Genomic DNA, 18,966 nt, shown 5'->3' with positions numbered 1-18,966 from the left:
AGTACATCTGGCGATAGTGGAATATAGTGCAACACAGCAGCCTGATAAGCTTTATTATTCTTTACTGCATAAAAAGAAAAGGGATTTAGAAGGATTTAGAACTGTCTATATGTAGCCATTTTTGAAGTTTCATTCACATGTCTCTCAAATGAAGAACAACATTTTATACTCTCTCAAAACTTTATTTCAACATGCAGAAATCTGGATGACCACTGTCAGTATTCATCCCTATTTTCATACATAAAAATATATTGACAAATGTTCTTTACAGAAATATTCCAGGGGAAAAGAACAAAATCAGAGTGATGATGACAAACAGAAATACAACTATATGATCTACAACTACAAGTCCAATTTTGTCTATACAGCTGAAAAGTTTCCCATGAGACCTTGGTGGCAGGAGCAGCTCATTAGTGAATTCGGTGAGAAGAAGTGTGACCAGCCAGATGCAGGAGCCTGAGGATGATGTCACTGGGGTCGCTGCCTTCCAATAGGCTGGTTTGGTCATCTCCTTCCTCCTCATTGAGACAGGATTGGTCTGTAGTGCAGCTTTCTGTGGCATAAAACAAAAAACAAACCCATATGTACAATATGTTCTTATCAGGTTTTCTGACCTGGGGCAGTGAACCTTTTCAAGAACAAGAGGGCAAATGATCAAAGCATTGCTCACATTGACTGAAGTAGCAGAACTCAAATGCAAAGACACAGAATGTTGCTTATTTAATTGCACTTTACACTCAAAAGAGAGCTGGCATTGTCTAATATGTATGACTCTAACAGGAATCAAGCTTCTAATTCTGGCAGCATTATAAGAAATAACATAGACTGGATGTAAACTTAAGGAGTTGGGATGAAAACCAACATACTTGTGCCACAGAAGCAGTTATTTTTCACATTTAGCTGATTCACATTTTGTAATAGAATAGAAACATACTAGAATATCACATAAATCAATCCAATAAGCAAAGGTGGAAGGTAGTCCTTTACTTAAGTACTTGTACAGTACTTGAGTATCTCCCTTCTACTGCTACATTTCAGAAGGAAATATTCTTTCCTCTGCTATATTTATTTGACGGTATAGCTTACTGTTACTTTACTGATTCAGATTTTAAACATCTACAATGAGCATATAAAATACGATGCATAGGTGTTTAGAATCGGCTCCACTTTGGTCAACTGAAATGTTAAAAAACTGTCAACAAAGTAATGCAACGCAATAATTATTATCCAATGATAATGCCACCATAGTGGGTACTTTTACGTTTATACTTTTTAAAATTAAAATTAAATGTTGCTGATAATACTTCTGTACTTTTACTTAACTAGAGTTTTGAATGCTGGACTTTTACCTCTAAGGGAGTATTTTGCCAGAGTGATATTGCTACTTCTACTTTAGTAAAGGATCTGAAGTCCACTTTATGTTCTACCTGACCTGCATCACAGCAGAGCCCTGAAGCAGCGCAGCGTCCGCCCTCAGATCCACAGGGTCTCCCTCCTGACTGGCAAGGGGTGAGCAGGTAGTTCTCCTCCACACAGTGAGCTGTTTCTGGGGAGCCCAGCAGACAGCCGAGGCCCTCCCCGCAGCAGATACTTGGGCCGAAGCAGCGGCCCCTCTCTCCGGGGCCACACGACATGCACTTTTGGAGGAAAACGACTGTTTAGAATGTAATGTCACAGCCACTGTTCAGCACAAATATTTTTCAGTCCAAACTAAGCTCTTTTGTGTGCAATTGCTGGGGTTCAAACAGCAAAATTATAGGAAGCTACAATTTATTTTACAGTTATTTCTATAGATCTTCAACATCTATTAAATGTCTGTCCGTTTTGGAAGAGGAATCCCTGTTCTGCTGTTCTTGAGTTTCTTACTTTTTTGTCAGTGTGAGTTGTTTCTCATCCAAATCAAATGTGTAAGGATAGATGGTCTCTTGTGAAGTGTGATTTTGGGCCACATAAATAAAGAGTATGACTACGTAAAACCCTCATTGAATCTAGCAAACATTTGTCGGTTTGCTGCATCTGAGTTCAGAACTTCAAAAAGGTATTAAAATAGTGTTAAAAGCAGCTCACCTTGCGCAGTGGTGCATCCATTATGGACCTCTTCCCACCGATAGGACAGTTAGAAATGTAACAGGCTGAACATACAGACAGGAGAAAAAGTAGGCACACGGACACAGCAGCTCCAGTCATTTCTGCGGAGACAAAGCAACAGCAAAACTTGTTATTACCCAAACATACAAAACAAAACGTTAACTGACTACAAAATCTAAGTTAGACAGATATTAAGAAATCCGCAGAAAGCAAACCCACTTACTAAATCTCTCGATGATCAGTAGATTTCAAGTGTTCGTTTCAGATGCTCCTGGATGCTTCTTCTGTTCTTGGTGTCTCTGACATGTCTTATATATACGTCCAAGGCTTCTCTTGAGAGTGACACAGAAAGCCAAAAGCCACTTAGAGATCCTTAATGAGCCCGTTATGAGTTACAGTCACCTCCGGCGATGAAGTTGACCACTGGGCAGGCCGGGTCAAAGGGCAAGGTGGTTCTGTGGCATGCTTTGCTGTTGAGAATCATTATAGAAGGGCTCGTGGTGCGTGACCATGCATGTTGGAGATGACAGGAAAGTCAGAGAGGTGAAGAGGAGAATGGGGAGATTATTTAAAGCGTGAGTGGACAGGAGCGTAGTAAAACTTTGATCTGATTTTACTATTAAAAGGAGATACATTTTAAGGATTTTCTTGTTTTGTATTTAACCGTGTTTTCCTGGACAGATGACGGAAGTTAAAAAAGCCAGTTTCAAAGGTCTTGTGAAGAAGTTTTTCTCTGGACAAATGTTTTGGCTCAGAAGTGCCGCACACAGAGTTATTTTGTAGACTAGATGTTTGTAAACAAACACATTCATGGCAAAAAGACACACACACACACACACACACACACACACACACACCTCCACATTTCCATTTCCTTAATTCCTCACAGGAATTGACGCACACATCGGCCAGGCCTGAGGTTGATTGGTTTTATGAGCTAATTAACAAAGCTAATGATTGGCCACAACCCATAAAAGACAGTTTCACTGTTTCAATGATATGAGCTCAATTATTGCAGCTCTTCCTGAACCACTAACTGCCACATCATCTCAATTAAAACCAGAGTTGATCACGTCGTCTTTCTTCGCTAACTTCTAGTGAGACATCGTGACATAGACTGATATTAATTTATTTAGATTTCAACAAAAAGACAGATCATAAAACATAAATGCAATCACCATATGAAGACAAATAAGACAAGCTGCTGTCATGGAGGGTTGAAAACTGGACTGAAGCCTCACTCAGACAAAGGGCCACTCTTGCCTCCTAGTGGCTGTGTTGTTAATCTGTTTATGCGTTAATCTTTTATTATCTGTTAATGTTTTTCAACTGTCATGCTTTCTCAGGATGTGGACAAAATAACAGGGATTAACAGGGACTTATTATGCAATATTGTGCAATCTACTGTGACAACACCACAAACAATGCACCAAAAATTACAATTTATAAAGTAGAACAAATGCTCTTTTTTTCTTTAAACAGAAAGAAAGAATTATGTAAAAGTGCACAGCCCCTGTATGACAAACACTATGCACCTGACTGACAGAGCTCGAGGATCTGAAAAATCTTTAAATGAAATAATGTTGGTGCTTTTCACAAGCTTGCAGTAAAATCTTTTCATATTCCATCTCAAAACATGAAGATTTTATTCATTAAAAAAATGAAATCAATCATTCTTAGCATACATTTCCAGAGAAGGAGCTGGCTTTAACAGACTGAGATCATCTTCCAACAATGCACCTCACTTCACGGCTGTTAAACATTCAAACTGCATTGTTTTTCTTGTGTAACATCAGATCTTGACTCCCCGCGTTCCTCCAAAAGCTGTGCAAATCCCTATTTCATAGAGAAATGGAGATGTCTATCTAGTGTTTCCTTATTTTTCTGCAGGAAGGCACTAGGCTTGTTGACTTCCTCTCCCCTCCCTTCCTTCCTTCTCTCCGAAGGTACTCATCTGAAAAATGAGAACAAAGTGATTGTTCCTGTTCTCTTTCTTAAGTCACTTCAAATGCTATCCGTGGACGGGCGGCTCATTGTCAGGAGAGTTGCAGCGCGAGCAGGAGGGAGAGAACGCAGGTACAGGTACAACAGCAGCAGCTGCAGCAGCACTTCAGCCACAGCATCACAGAAAACACACTGAACTGGTAAGTTCCACACACAGACTTTGCTGCAGCCGCACACAAACACACACACACACACACACACACACACTTAAATGGCACTGACTGGCATGTGAGGAGGGGCTTCGGCTTTACTGGATTGTTTGGAATGCATCGTGTGGCAAAGTATAGAGTGGGGGTCTCTGCACAGTGCACTTTAAGTGGGAGAAGTGAGGAGGATAAAAGAAAACGATCATATCCAGGAGAGCATTTGAAACTGGCTCAAAGGGAAACACTGAACATGTCGTTATGCATCTGAAATTGTTGCAAAAAAAAGAGGCAGAATAATATTTCATTCTGGTTGTGGTTTATGTTTTCTATATATCACTAATCACACCATCCACATAAGTCCCTGTTGTGTTCCATCCATCCATCGTCAACCGCTTATCCTGCGTACAGGGTCGCGGGGGGCTGGAGCCAATCCCAGCTTACATCGGGCAAAAGGCGGGGTACACCCTGGACAGGTTGCCAGTCCATCGCAGGCCCTGTTGTGTTTATTTATTTTATTTTGTTTGTCTGTAATCTCTTGTTCAAATTCACTTATTGTGTTAATTTAAGGGATATTAACACTAGTCCTACATAACAGATTGTCTTTGAGATGTTTCAATCATATTACACTATCTGCATGTATGTGAATGTGGATGTTTATTGATTGTTGAGAGCTGAAATAGTTGATTAAATGCTCAGTCAACTGACAGATACATAACTATTCTGGTAATCGATGACTCATGACATTTGTCAAGCAAAAATACCAAACTATTCCTTACTTCAGCTTCTAAATGATGATGAGAGCCTTTTCTTTAACGTAGGTGATTGTAATTGATCAGACTTTTTTTTCCCTGACATTTGACCAAACAGTAGAACGATTAATTGTTTTTGATTAATTAATTAATTGTAAATAATGACAATGAAGATAATCTTTAGTTACAAAAGGTAATATGTGTATTTTGTGTGTATCATTGCACAGGAAGAGTTGCCGCATCTGCATATAGTAGATACAGATAAGTAGAACTTGTGGTCTTGCTTGAGCAGATTGATATGGATCTCAGCAGCTTGTCTGATAAGCACAGAGTTATTTACAGGAATAGAATACATACTGTATGTACAATATTGGATGTCATGCAGAAGTAAGACAGTTCCCCTCTGAGTATCACCAAAGTATGTACATATAAACTGCAATGGTGGTGTTATTTAGTGCTATAACACATCTTTACAGATCACAGTTTTATCCTTTTCAGTTATTTTATCGAACTCAGACTTCACGTTGCTCACAGTGCACAGAGACACAGATTTAAACATCACTTGGCACTATCAGTGGAGGAGAAAAGGGGAAGTTCTTGTTGGTTATCAGTGTGAAAAAAAAAGATGAACAGAGCAGAGAAAAAAGACATGGAGAAGCGAAAAGTGTTACGGGAGGTAGAGGTGAACATTTCACAGATAACTTCCTAATTTCAGGAGAGGACAAGGTCTATGAGAAAGGAAGAAGTGAAAGGTTTCAGGTTGAACACTAAAATGTGTGGGTGTCAACACCAAACTGTTTGTTTGCCTGGTCACATTCCTTCCAGAGAAACCTTCAGAGGAACAGTTTCACATCATAAATAGAAAACCAGACACTGAAGCATTGGATGTACTTTCATCAAAATCTTTTTACAAATGACTAGTCTGTTTTGGGGGTTTAAACAGAGGTGGAAAGTAACTGAGTATATTTACTCAAGTTCTGTACTTAAGTCCATTTTAAGCTACTTTTATTCTACATTTCAGAGGGAAATATTGCAATTTTCACTCCAATACATTAATTTGACAGCTTTTGTTTATAGCTGCTTTTCAGGCTAAGATTTTACATAAAAAAATAGACAAAATACAATGTATTGTTAAAGATGAACTGATTCTAAACATAAGATTTAATCTAAAGTGCAGAAATTGAATACAAATTTGCATAGCAGAGGTATTTCTTTTTGTTCTTCCTACCCCATTAATCTTCTTGGCCAGGTCTCCCTTGGAAAAGAGATTTCAATCTCAAGGGACTTCCTGGTTACATAAAGTTAAAATAAGATAAATAAATAAATCTCATCTCATCATCACCCACTAGATAACTCAGGACTAGTACTGTTTAATGACATTTAACCACTTAGTGTACTCTTTCTAACGCAGAAAGAAGATGGAAACAGACGGAGTGAATTTCCCGCCAGTAAGAAGTCCTCCTTTCAGAGGTGAGCTGAGACAAGCATCGCGGCACAGTTTCTACTTAAACCCACCTCCGCTTTATATTAAGCCCCCAGAATTCTCCCCCACCAGTTATCCCAGCATATCACCCACCACAGACACCTACGCTGCATTCAGCCCACCTGCTTTCTTTCCCATGCTCGGCCCAGCTTATACCCAAAAGGAAGGATCTCAAAAACGCAAAAGAACTCCTTTTAAAATGGACGCCACAGGAGGTGACTCTTCTGACAGAAGAGCAGAGGAGGCAGACGAAAGCAGCAGTAAGAAGTCAGTGAACCACATGCCCTACTCCCTCTCGCCTCACCCCATTCCTTCTTCATCTCTAAAGCCCATCCCTGGTATGATTGAGCTAAACAGACTGCAGCTCCATCACAGATCGCCAGGAATAATTCTACCTGAGCAGGTGAAACAGGAGCCTGTCAGTCCTTCCCCCGTTTGGCCTCCTTCTCATCTCCTCCTCCACCCTCCCTACTTCCCGTCTCTCCACCACAGCCTCCTTCCATACCCCTTCTTCATGCCCGGCCCTGTCATGCACCTCTCCCCTGGTTCTTTCTACCCAAGAGAGGAACTCCGCCCCAGGCATCGAAGTCGTGAGGGACCTCCTCGCAGTGGGACGACCACTGCTGAAAAGCTCGGTCTCAACGTCCACGTGGATGACAGTTATTATGTAGACGTGGGAGGTGACCAGAAGAGATGGAAGTGTCGTATGTGTGAGAAGTCCTATACCTCCAAGTACAACCTGGTCACACACATCCTGGGGCACAACGGCATCAAGCCACATGGCTGCCACCTGTGTGGGAAGCTGTTTAAGCAGCTGAGCCACCTGCACACACACCTGCTCACTCACCAGGGCATGAGACCCCACAAGTGCCAGGTGTGCCACAAGGCCTTCACTCAGACCAGCCACCTGAAGAGACACATGATGCAGCACAGTGATGTGAAGCCGTACAGGTAGATGTTTTGTAGCAGGTTTTTTTTGTGCTTTTTATTTTCAGCTGTCCTCTTTTTGCCCTAATCTTTCACACACTTGCCACTCCAGCTGCAGTGTGTGTGGCCGAGGTTTTGCTTACCCCAGTGAGCTTCGCGCCCATGAGCTGAAGCATGAGAAAGGCCAGGAGAACATATGTGTTGAGTGTGGTCTGGATTTCCCCACGCTAGCCCAGCTGAAGAGGCACCTGACAGCCCATCGTGGCCCCACCCTGTACAGGTGAGCACAAAAAACAGTTCTTTTCTTGGTTGACATATCTCAGTGAATGTGTTGTTAAAGCAATAGTTTGACATCTTGGGAAATATCCTTAGTTGTTTTCTTGTCGAGAGGTAGATGAGAAGATGGATACTGCTCTCATGCTAGGTCTGTACACAAAATATGAAGCTACAGCTAGCAGCCAGTTAGCTTAACTTAGCATAAAGTTGGAAACGGCTTGCCTGGCTGTGTCTGATGGTAGCAAAATCTCCCTATCAGCACCTCTAAAAGTTCACTAATTAACATGTTCTATTTGTTTAATCAGTGGGAAAACTAGCAAAAGTCCAGCACACAACTATATGTAAAACCACAGCATGCGTTTTTAATACTGGTTTTTGTGTGGATTAAAAAATTGGATTGCTAGCTGTACAGGCATGCGAGTGGCATATGACCTTCTCATTTAACTCTGTGCAAGTACATTTCCCAAAATGTACTGCTTAAATATTTCAGTTCTCCATTTGGCTCTATGCACATCTGACAGTTTACCTGTTGATCCTGCAGGTGTGCAGAGTGCCAGAAGACTTTCCAGTACCCGAGCCAGCTTCAGAACCACATGATGAAACACAAAGACATCAGACCGTACATCTGCAGTGAGTGTGGGATGGAATTCATCCAGTCACACCACCTGAAACAGCACACGCTCACCCACAAAGTAGGTTTAATTAGGAGGACAAATAGAAAAGACATGACATTTCTCATTTTTTGGCAGGGGTTGGAAGAAAAAAAACATGTTTTTCTTTTTGGAAGTGAACAGAGTTATCAATTTTGCTGTCACATCAATTTCCACTATATGTTGGATAGTGAAGATGCTTGAAAGTGTTTGGACTCTAGCCTAACAGGTTGTTTTGGCAGCTGTCTCAAAGCAATTTCCTCTTAAATTCTGGTTCCTAAAGCTATTTTTAACTCCTTAACACCCAGTTTTCATCTTTTATTAGGGTTAGAAAAACCTTCTTAGTCTACAATGTTTGACAGCATCTTCTTTATAAATATACTGTATGAGCGGGTCTAAAGTCTTATTGAAGTAGTGTGATGTTTACACTGAGTGAGACAGTGAAACCCAAAACTTAATTTCCCAAAATATATATCTTTGGAAACTTTGGGATAAAATCGGACAAGACAAGTGGCATTTTCCCGAAATTGTAAGCAGCAGAAAGACTCGTCTGTTGACCACATTTCTCACGCTGCTACTTCCTCATTATCTCATTCTTTAGGGGGTGAAGGAGCACAAGTGTCGCATCTGTGGTCGTGAGTTCACCCTGTTGGCCAACATGAAGCGCCATGTCCTCATCCACACCAACATACGGGCCTACCAGTGCCACATGTGCTTCAAGAGTTTCGTCCAAAAACAGACTCTCAAGGCTCACATGATTGTCCACTCGGACATCAAGCCCTATAAATGCAAGGTTAGTCAAATTTAACATGTCAGATGTGGCTCTTTGCGTTGTGTTTTGGCCTTCAAATCCTCATTCATTCACCGATTAAAGGAATAGTTCAGCATTCTGGGAAATACTTTTATTCGCTTTCTTGCCGAGGTAGATGAGAAGATCGATACTGCTCTTGTCTGTACAATTACCGTCCTCCCGACAATCTATCGTTTCAGACCTCTGTTTCTTCACTGTTTCCTACCAACAGTCAACAGGCTTTTTTAACTGTGAGTGCAATAATTATTATAACCATGACAACAAAATTCCCATAGACATATCTATATCTATGCCCCTAACCATAACCTGGTAGAAATTGTAACCCAAACCACAATGTTTGCCTAACCCTGACCAATTGCTTTAGTGCCTAAACCTAACTAAACCTTAACGCTAGCACTGGCATGTCACAAACAGTGATTTGTAACAGTTTATAAGGCAAAGACAAACAATGCCGTCCTGCCAATGGAAGTTCAAAAAGAACTTCTATTCTATATACAATTTACTTGTTGGGTAATTATGAAGCTACCGCCAGCAGCCACTAAGCTTAGCTTAGCTCAATGGTAACAAAATACTAGCACATCTAAAGCTCACTAATTAACATTTTATAATTAATATGTTTGATGCATACAAGGCGGCGCGGTGGTGCAGTGGTTAGCACTGTTGCCTCACAGCAAGAACTTGTTCTCCCCTTGTCCGCGTGGGTTCTCTCCGGGTGCTCCAGCTTCCTCCCACCATCCAACGAAATGCAGGGTAGGTTAATTGGTGTCTCTAAAATTGTCCTTAGGTGTGAGTGTGAGTGGTTGTTTGTCTATGTGTGGCCCTGCGATGGACTGGCAACCTATCCAGGGTGTACCCCGCCTTTTGCCTGATGTAAGCTGGGATTGGCTCCAGCCCCCCGCGACCCTGTACACAGGATAAGCGGTTGACAATGGATGGATGGATGGATGGATGGACAGAGCCACGATAGCTGTTTCTCCAATTTACATTCTTTGTGATAAGCTAAGCTAACCAGCTCTAGCTTCTAATTAACATTGGCCACAAGAGGTGGTATCAACCTTCTCACCTTACTTTCGGCAAGAAAGCGTTTGAGTGTATTTTGCAAAATGTCAACTTGTTCCTGTAATAGTCATTCCCTTTACGGTAAGGTACTGTAACTGAAAGATACAGCCAAGAACCAAACATGTATAATTTAGTGGAAGCTGCTATTAAAGGATTTCCCCACTTTTCTGGAGTCTGTTTTGACCTTGGTGTTTGGTACAAGGACTGAGACGATGACCAGATAGCAGAGAGGCTTTTGGCAGTAGAAGCCTCCTTGTCCATAGGAAGGATATCGCTGCACAAACTGCCTCTCTAACAATGGCCCCCCCAGCCTCCCCGGAGAACATGGCCCTCAAATAGATTTCATCTCGCTTTCTCTGCTGCTGGAGGGAGCTTCCTGTTTTCTCACGGTCCTCTTGGACAGTTTACAGTCCCTCTCTCCTCCTGAAGGAAAGGACCACCCTAATAAAAAAGAATGCAGAGGAAGGACAGCGCAGGAGTTGCCCTTCCCTGTTCTCCTCCTGGCCCTGTCTCGATGTTGCTTCCTTTCTTTCTCTCTGTCTCTTTCTGTTTTTCTTGTGTGTGTGTGTGTGTGTCAGGGAGCAAGAGAGAGGGGAAGACAAAGAGGAAAACAAGGATAGAAGGAGGGAGAAGGGGTGTGGGTGTGTGTGTCTATGTATGTCTGAATGCCTGCACATTCATTCATGATTACGTGTAGCTCTACAACTCGGCATTCTGTGAAAATTAGTCATCTAACAAAAGGGGTTTGGCAGAGAAAGAAAAATAATAGGTGGATGGTGTTGGCCTATTGTTTTCGTATCCTCAGTGTTGCAGCCAGTGGCGGAAAGTAACTAAGTAAGTTTTCTCAAGTACTGTGCTTGCATAAAATTGTACTTTACTTGAATATTAGCAATCCTACTACTTTTCAGTTGCACTTCTCCGCATCTCAGATAGAAAATTTTTACTTTTTAATCACTCAACTACATTTATCTGACAGCTAGGTCCTTGTCACTATCCAGATTGAGATTTGATACAACACATATGGTCAGCATCTAAAATATAATTTGTCATTAACTACACTGCCAGAGTAGTCAGTAGTAGGCTGGTAATTAGTCATTTTTCTTTCCATAGTTTCCTTACTTTTCCATACTTAAAGTAAAACTTTGAATGCAGTAGGCTACTAGTTAATTGGCATTGTGGTATTGATACTTTTACTTAAAGGAATTGTTTGACATTCTGGGAAATACTTTTTTATTATTTTTATTTTACTCTTTATTATTATTCGCTCTCTTGAAAAGAGATGAAAAGGTATCACTCTCATGCCTGTAAATATGTAGCTTGAGCCAGCAACAGGTTAGCGTAGCATTAGCATAAAGACTGGAAACAGGGCGAAACAGCTAGCCAGGCTCTGTCCAAAGCATAGACTGTATATAAAAAGGTCCAAAGGTAGGGGGAGGGGAGGGACTCCAGGATGTTGCTGCAAGGAATTTTACGTCAGCCACTCAGAATGCAAAGCACATACATTACTGTTTATTGTTCATTGTGTAAAAATAGCTAGATTTCTTATTTAGCTACTGACAACTTACCTTACACATCTCTCCTTTGTCTCTCAGCTTTGTGGGAAGGAGTTCAACAGGATGCACAACCTAATGGGACACATGCATCTCCACTCAGACAGCAAACCGTTCAAATGCCTTTACTGCCCGAGCAAGTTCACGCTGAAGGGAAACCTCACCAGACACATGAAGGTCAAACATGGCGTCATGGACAGAGGGCTGGATGAAAGATGTAAGCATGCACATATTGTGGATTCTATATTCATTTAACATGCAAAAGTTGCTTGATGTATGTGCTTATTTCTCTAACTTCAGTATTTAGGCAAAGAGGACGATTCTGCCTGTCCACTCCCATGGGCCTCCTCAGCCACTTCAGCCAAGAGGAGCCATTTGACCTTTCCCAGAAGCCCCCGGGCCTGCCCAGCCTCCGCCACTCGCAGTCTGATGGCGAGAGCGTCCCTGGAAGCTCATGTCAGGAGGAGGATGAGGAGAGTTTGTACAGAAGGAGCCAGTACAGCCCTGAGGTGGACCAACAGGAGCCGGCAAGTGAGGACCAGTACATCCGTGAGCTGGAGGAGAGAGGGCAGCAGTCTCCAGATGAACTAAGATCCGGGGAGGATCAGAAACAAATGTATCAGCGTAGTTTAGATGAACAGAAATATGAGAGGGAGTCAGCAGAAGAAGGACACTCTGTAGATCCAGGAAGTGACCAGGTGCAGCTATTACAGTCAGGAGACACATCTGAGGTGACCTATGAATCTGATTCAGAGCTAGATGATCAGTTGTATCACCATGAGACAGGCAATAGACAGTCGTATGACTATGACTATGATTCAGAACTTGAAGATCATCACTCAAAACTAGATGAGTCAGAGCAAAGCAAAACACAGATGGATGGCTTTTGTGACGAAGCCACCGATGTAGCAGAGAGGAACGAGAGCAGGTCAGAAACAGGTGAATTCATGGGAGTTACGGGTCCACGGGATGAAGAAGATGATTAAGAATGAGGGAAAATTAGATTAAGAATGAGAAGTACATGTAGGTTTTTGAGAAAGTTTATGTTTTTTTGACAGGAAAATGGAGAGGATGTTTAGGAGGGACGCCCCCCAGGAGAGAGTAAAGTGTGTTAGGTCTCTAAACAAAACTGAGGATGTGGTGTAGTTAGCACAAACAGAGAAAGATGAACATATCGTGTTTATTAACAGAGCAAAAAATACAAATGAAGTAAGAAATACAAAGCTGTGAAGCAAACTGCATGTACAGAACATATCATACTCTGATTAATAGCCACTGACAGAAGGTTTATGCGCCTTTATGAGTGGGAAAGTATGATTAGGGCGTAGCTTTTTTGAAAATAAAATGCAAAATTATATTTAAAGTTTTAGTTTTTTTTTACAAATAATTGAGAGTTTTGAATTTCCACTTTGACTCTCTTTTTGGTGTAAATCTATGAAAAATGTGTTATCGCTCAAAACATTGCGTGTTTTTCATGGTTATTCTATTATTTTTGTTTGTTTGTTTATGGGACATTGTACCCAAAGTAAGTATTGGGTGTAATAATGTAGTTTTTGACAGATACAAATTTGGCAAAGCTTGAGTTTTTCAAATCCTTTCAGTGTTTTTATGAACCAAACTGTGATTTTGCCTTTTTAATGTCTAATGTTTAGATTTTTTTTCTATCTATATGCTTTTGTTATTTCAGTTTTAAGGGGATGACGCGTTTTTATTGTATGACATTGTAATGGTGGACACCTGAATCTGATTCTGCAAGATAAATACAAGAATAAAAGCTTGAACGCATGAACCTGTGCAATGAACCTGCAGTTTGTCTTTTTGGGCAACTTTTAAACATCACTGGGGCTGTTTTGAAAGAACATAAGCCCAGATATTAAATGTCAGTCCTCTCCGTCTGACATATACTTTACCAAGCAAGAGATGATTGCTGTGAGTTTCAAAAAGCTTGCCTTTCTCCTCTTGCTTCTCTTTCAAAGCAGAGGAAGAGGAAGAGAAAACACCTCTCCCCTTCTCTCTTTTAGGTTGTGATCAAACAATAGTGACGGACACAGTGGGTGTCCCAGACAAAGGCTTCATATGTCTGTATGACTCATAATAAAACATTGTTGCTGCTCGTTGCAGAAGGCTCACTAAAAACAGACATACTATTGTAATGAAAGAGTGCATATAAACAATTCGAAAAGTAGGAGAAGATCTATTATCAGACAGTGCATCATGTTGTAAATCTCACAGATATCTCGTAAGTATAATAGTTCAGCAACAGATCATTTCCTGTGTTTCAATTCACTGAGCTATAGTATGACATTATACCTCGCTTTATTGTGCTAGTTCAGGTAAACACAGAGTCATTTCTTGTCAGATGAAATGCAGAACAGCAGCTTCTCTATTTCTACCAATTACGACCACCATGTCCTAAAGGGCGAAACTGCAAACAGTTTGAGGAAGTTCTCACATCCTCCTCTCCTTTCCTTGCCTCACCTATACGTTTCAATCCCAACCGCTGGCTCAAAGAGGATCCACACTCTTTGTATCACTGTCTCTTTCTAGAGTCAGCTCCTCGCCGCAGCATCACATTGTGCAATCTCAGAGTCTAAACGAAAGATGATGTTTCACAAGGTAACTCTGTCTCTCCTGTGTGTTTTTAATGAACTGAAACTTTAGTGAACATGAGAAGCCAAAGATCACCCACACCCAGACTCATGTACTTATGGGAAAATGAATCCTGTGGTAAGAAAGGGTTGATGTTCTGCTTTGTTATGAAAACCAACACACTTATCATAACCATGACAAGATAACAAGATAGTATCTCATTAGGGTGAGATGTGATTTACAATTTATAAATCAGTGAGGTTTAGACACCGTACAGAGATGATTAAAATCACCCGAAGCTTTGTGATTGATATAAAACAAACTTTAAAATACAGTTAATGTTACACATTTACAGCAGCATTAGTTCTCACTGTGGTTGGCCTTAAAAATAAATGTAAAACATTACACTACTCCACATGTTCAGACTCCAAATATATTCTAAAGTTAACTAGTTGCTTGTCCACTGTTTATTAACCTATATAATTTCATCATTTCATACATGTTCTTTTTTATCAGTCAGTGATGATTTACCACACGAGATCCACTGACTTAGTTTTTTCAAAACATATATATATATACATATATATATATATATATATATTTGTTTGTACAAGCTTCTTAATGTATCCTCTGTTGGGGACAACTTGAGGTACTGGACTGTTGGTCTGATAAAAACAGCATTTTGAAGCTCCCTTTAGCTCTGGGAAATTACAATGGACATGTTTTACTTTTTTTGTAAACCAAATGATTGAGCTATTCATTAAAAGAAATTCACAGATTAATCAGTGATTCAAGCATAAGTTGCAGCGCTGCACTTATTCATCTACTAACCTGATCCTCATCACTTCCTTTGGACTGCAATGATACAGGAAGCCTGTGCACTAACACTAACACAGTCACTAACTGGTTAACAACTAGATGTTATAGCACAAGGAGATGACTGGTTATATATTACAGGGTGGTGCCCATTGTGTTTCATTCCCTTCAAAGTGCACTTAGCTGTTATGTAAGCAGACAAATTACTGCACATTCTTTTTGACATAGGTGTAGGCTAATGTTATTTTAAGAAATGAGTTAGAATATATTGACATAAAAATATAAAAATATAAAATATAAAAATTAATCTCATTGGATCCTTTATGTCTTCCGAATATTTACTTTTATATACAAGATACAAATCAGAGAGGGAAATATTTCAAGTAATTTCTTATTGTCTTATTAGAGTGATGGAACTATTTTTCTCATTTGGTTAAAATTCCATCTTCCCTAAAGTCCTGAAGCACAAAAACAGACTTCTCTTCTTCTTCCTCTGTTTTACAATTGTGTTTTGTAATTAATGTCATAACCTATAACCTATGACCTTTGTAATTCTTTTGTGATTTATACTATTAAGGAACAGGTGATAAATATGCTGTTTCTGGGGGCTTTTTTTCATCTTCATGAATAGAATTTTTATGCTGTTTGGTTTTAACTTGTGCAAATAAATCGAACACAAAACCAATATAATGACCAGTCAGTTCTCTCTAGTGCACATCGGGTAGAAGCTTCCTGTTTTGCTGGCAAGCAAGAAAATGAGATTGTTTAGCAAAACCGTCCCACCCCGGTCTCAACCTGTCACCTCCTTTGACCCACAGCCAAGGAGCTTACTATAATTATAGCTGAGGGCTGTGCTCCTGTAGATTGAATGGAGAACAAAAACACTGGCTCACTGACAGAGAGGCGGGAGAGGACAACAGGTCAATGACCCAAATAAACACGTTTCAACTAAACAGTTCAGCTCCCCAACTGAAGGTGCTATCATCCCTCCTGTTTTATTTTGAGGGTGCACTAAAGTAGAAGTGGAGCAGCTTCACTTTGCCTCGTGGCACTTCATAAAAAGCCATGAAAAGCCAGTGTTAGTTACTTAACATCACGGATGACTGCTTCCTGAAGCTAGACAGGACATTACATTTGTCCAGTCATGTTTAAAAGATTGCAGACAATCCCTTAAGTAGTACCTGGTCTGTCTCCTCTTTATATAAACAGCGCCCTCTATTGCCAAAACATCGGTACTGTTTAAGTGTTCAGGTTAGGGTTAGGGTCATACTCTTTGGTATGTTAGTCCAGATGAGCCAACCCTCCCAAGATGTAAAATAATGTATTACAGGAGTATAAGACATCATGTAGCACTTTATTTCTTCATGTGGCTGTTGTTTATTAATGAAAAAGTAACAAAAATATTTAAAAAAAAACCACAAAAGAAAAATAATTTCTTGACTGACAATCTCTTTTACCTCATAGATGACATCTTTGTCCTGTCTCAGGCACCGTAGCTGTACTGCTCGCCTGTAGGGGATGTAGGTACCATATCCGTGCTGCCTGCCAGATCTCTATCTGCACATGCGTAAAAGTGGACTTCTATCAAAGAAGGTTACCGCAAATGTGCCCTATCATAATTATTCGTGTGTTGTTGTCTGTTCTCATCTCAGGGCATGAAGTACTTACGCTTTATTAGCGTTATTTGATGCAAAAGTTACCCTTTGCCGTCCGTATGAGACGCCTCTGGGTGCGTCTGAATGAGATGCCCTGTCTAGTCTGGTAGCTAACTAGGTAGTTAGCTCCAGTTCGGCTCTGGACAGGATCGCTAGTTAGCTGGCTAGCTACGTTAGTATTAAATGCGCTGACAGCCAGCTTCCCAAAGCATCTTACCCTTAGCCTAACCGTCAGGGTGTGTGCCTAAACTTAAGTCAGCGATTGTATGCATGTCGACTGGCTAACCCTACAGCATCGGTCTCATGGTGCTAGCAGCTAGGGTTACCCTCCTTTGGGTTGCTACATTGTGAGATTAAAAATGTTCTGTTGAATAAGATTTTTCATATCTATAGTTTAGTCCTATTACATCATACTGAACAGTTTCCTCTCCAGTGATTAAAAACATTTTTATCTCGATATGAAAGATTTAGTTGGATCATTTTGAATAGGCAGATTTGCGGTAACCTTCTTTGACCAACAGAACTACTTTTGCTCATGTGCAGAACAGATCTTGCTGCCAGTACGGATTTGGCACTGACAGGGGAGGGGGTGCAATTCGCAACCCTCACCACTAGATGTCACTAGAACTTACACACTGAACCTTTAACATAAAAAACCTAAGCTGACCGGCTCCAAACTCTGCCAAACTTTTCATTATGAAATTGCCTTGCGTTATGCACGGAAACAATAAACCAACAACAAACTGAGAAGACTTTTGAATATTTTAGATAACTCAGGTTTAATTTGAATTTTTTAATTTTTAAATGAATTTTAATGATTGGGTTTCATTAAACTTAACTTAATGGACTCCCCTGCCTCATAAATTTGTATGGTTTGTACTTGGTGGTTTGTACGTGTTTTTGGTCTTTGTTGTAAATAAAGATATTTTTAAAAAATGTATAATCTGCCTCCTTGTTGTGCTGTTACAACTTTACTCGTGAAGGGTTTGCTATTTCCTGTGCAAAGAAACAAATAAAAAAACATACAGGATTTCTTTTACGTTTACCAGATCATACTTTTGGCCGGAGACAATTTAAGAAAATATATATGGACTGGTTTAACCCTCTTATATAGAGTCTATGGTTTGAGTGGGACATCCAATAATTGTCTATAGATTGTCATATTATTTAGAGCAAAGAGGACTGCTAAACCAATACCAAAGTGGATTTCGTAAAGGAAGATCTACGGTAGACGCTTCAGTTAAAGTTAGCAATGAGGCAGAAAAGGCAGTTAATATGAAAGAGGTCATGGCGATAGTATATTTTGATATTGAGAAAGCTTATGATTCAATGTGGAGAGAAGGACTATTGATAAAAATGCATAAAATGGGTATTGGCGGAAGGCTATATAACTGGGTTTTAGACTTCCTGTCTAACCGAACATTCCGTGTTGAAGTTGGAAATGCTGTGTTGGAGGATTTTGAAATTGAAAATGGTACTCCTCAAGGGAGCGCTATAAGCCCTATTCTGTTTAATATCATGATAAAGGACATTTTTATAAATGTTGATAGAGATATTGAGTCATCACTTTATGCAGATGATGGGGCTATATGGAAAAGAGGGAAAAACATTAGACATGTGACTAATAGCATACAGAGCGCTATTTTAAAAGTTGAAAGATGGTCATATGATTAGGGATTTAATGTTAGTCTTTCTTTACCAGAAAGAGAAGGATTAATAATGCACAGCTTAAACTGTATGGACAAAATATGGAAAGAGTGAAAGAGTTCAAGTATCTAGGATTGTGATTTGATGAGAAATGTGTATGGAGGAATCACATTAAACAGGTTAAAACAAAATGTAAAAAGGTTCTGAATCAGTTTCTGGTTACCAATGGGGAGCAGATAAACAATCACTACATATTTATAGGGACTTAATACGATTGTGTATTGGTTATGGGTGTATGGTATATGGAGCAGCATATGGAGTATTTTAGAAAAACTAGACAGAATACAGTTCAGAGCTCTAAGACTCAGTATAGGTGCAGTGAAAACAACCCCTGCTAATGCACTGCTGGTAGAAGCTGATGAATTGCCATTATATTTAAGACGTTTTAATGTCTTTAGCATATTGGGTCAAGTTAAAAGGATCTGGAGAGGAACAACCTGCAGCAAAGTTTATGTG

General features: G+C 40.1%; 2 protein-coding genes across 2 annotated transcripts; one reads left to right on the top strand and one right to left on the bottom strand.

Annotated features, from left to right (window-relative positions):
* Positions 1–276: 276 nt before the first annotated feature.
* On the bottom strand, positions 277–2,417 carry LOC119891180 (isotocin-neurophysin IT 1-like). Its single transcript, XM_038702539.1, has 4 exons — positions 2,312–2,417; positions 2,068–2,189; positions 1,433–1,637; positions 277–553 (listed from the first exon to the last, which is right to left on the bottom strand). The coding sequence occupies exons 2-4, from the start codon at positions 2,185–2,187 to the stop codon at positions 411–413; spliced, it is 468 nt and encodes a 155-aa protein (XP_038558467.1). The 5' UTR covers positions 2,188–2,189; positions 2,312–2,417; the 3' UTR covers positions 277–410.
* Positions 2,418–4,065: 1,648 nt separating this feature from the next.
* On the top strand, positions 4,066–13,545 carry znf366 (zinc finger protein 366). Its single transcript, XM_038704266.1, has 7 exons — positions 4,066–4,232; positions 6,399–7,421; positions 7,510–7,677; positions 8,215–8,365; positions 8,925–9,116; positions 11,786–11,960; positions 12,044–13,545. The coding sequence occupies exons 2-7, from the start codon at positions 6,406–6,408 to the stop codon at positions 12,727–12,729; spliced, it is 2,388 nt and encodes a 795-aa protein (XP_038560194.1). The 5' UTR covers positions 4,066–4,232; positions 6,399–6,405; the 3' UTR covers positions 12,730–13,545.
* The last annotated feature ends 5,421 nt before the right edge of the window (positions 13,546–18,966 follow it).

Source organism: Micropterus salmoides, unplaced genomic scaffold (assembly GCF_014851395.1).
Source record: "Micropterus salmoides isolate LMB-PRFRI ecotype aquatic unplaced genomic scaffold, ASM1485139v1 Ms_hic_scaffold_7, whole genome shotgun sequence".
Taxonomy (NCBI): domain Eukaryota; kingdom Metazoa; phylum Chordata; class Actinopteri; order Centrarchiformes; family Centrarchidae; genus Micropterus; species Micropterus salmoides.
Note: the sequence above shows the minus strand (reverse complement) of the source record. Positions and strands in the feature narration are given on the sequence as shown.

What these genes read in the sequence shown, in the direction of transcription:
- znf366 (XM_038704266.1), top strand. Translation starts at nt 6,406, where the DNA reads ATGGAAACAGACGGAGTGAATTTCCCGCCAGTAAGAAGTCCTCCTTTC. An exon ending in TCAAGCCCTATAAATGCAAG is followed by an intron (nt 9,117 to 11,785) that starts GTTAGTCAAATT and finishes TTTGTCTCTCAG; the next exon opens with CTTTGTGGGAAGGAGTTCAA. An exon ending in CAGAGGGCTGGATGAAAGAT is followed by an intron (nt 11,961 to 12,043) that starts GTAAGCATGCAC and finishes CTCTAACTTCAG; the next exon opens with TATTTAGGCAAAGAGGACGA.
- LOC119891180 (XM_038702539.1), bottom strand. Translation starts at nt 2,187, where the DNA reads ATGACTGGAGCTGCTGTGTCCGTGTGCCTACTTTTTCTCCTGTCTGTA. An exon ending in TGGATGCACCACTGCGCAAG is followed by an intron (nt 1,638 to 2,067) that starts GTGAGCTGCTTT and finishes TTCCTCCAAAAG; the next exon opens with TGCATGTCGTGTGGCCCCGG. An exon ending in AGGGCTCTGCTGTGATGCAG is followed by an intron (nt 554 to 1,432) that starts GTCAGGTAGAAC and finishes TTTATGCCACAG; the next exon opens with AAAGCTGCACTACAGACCAA.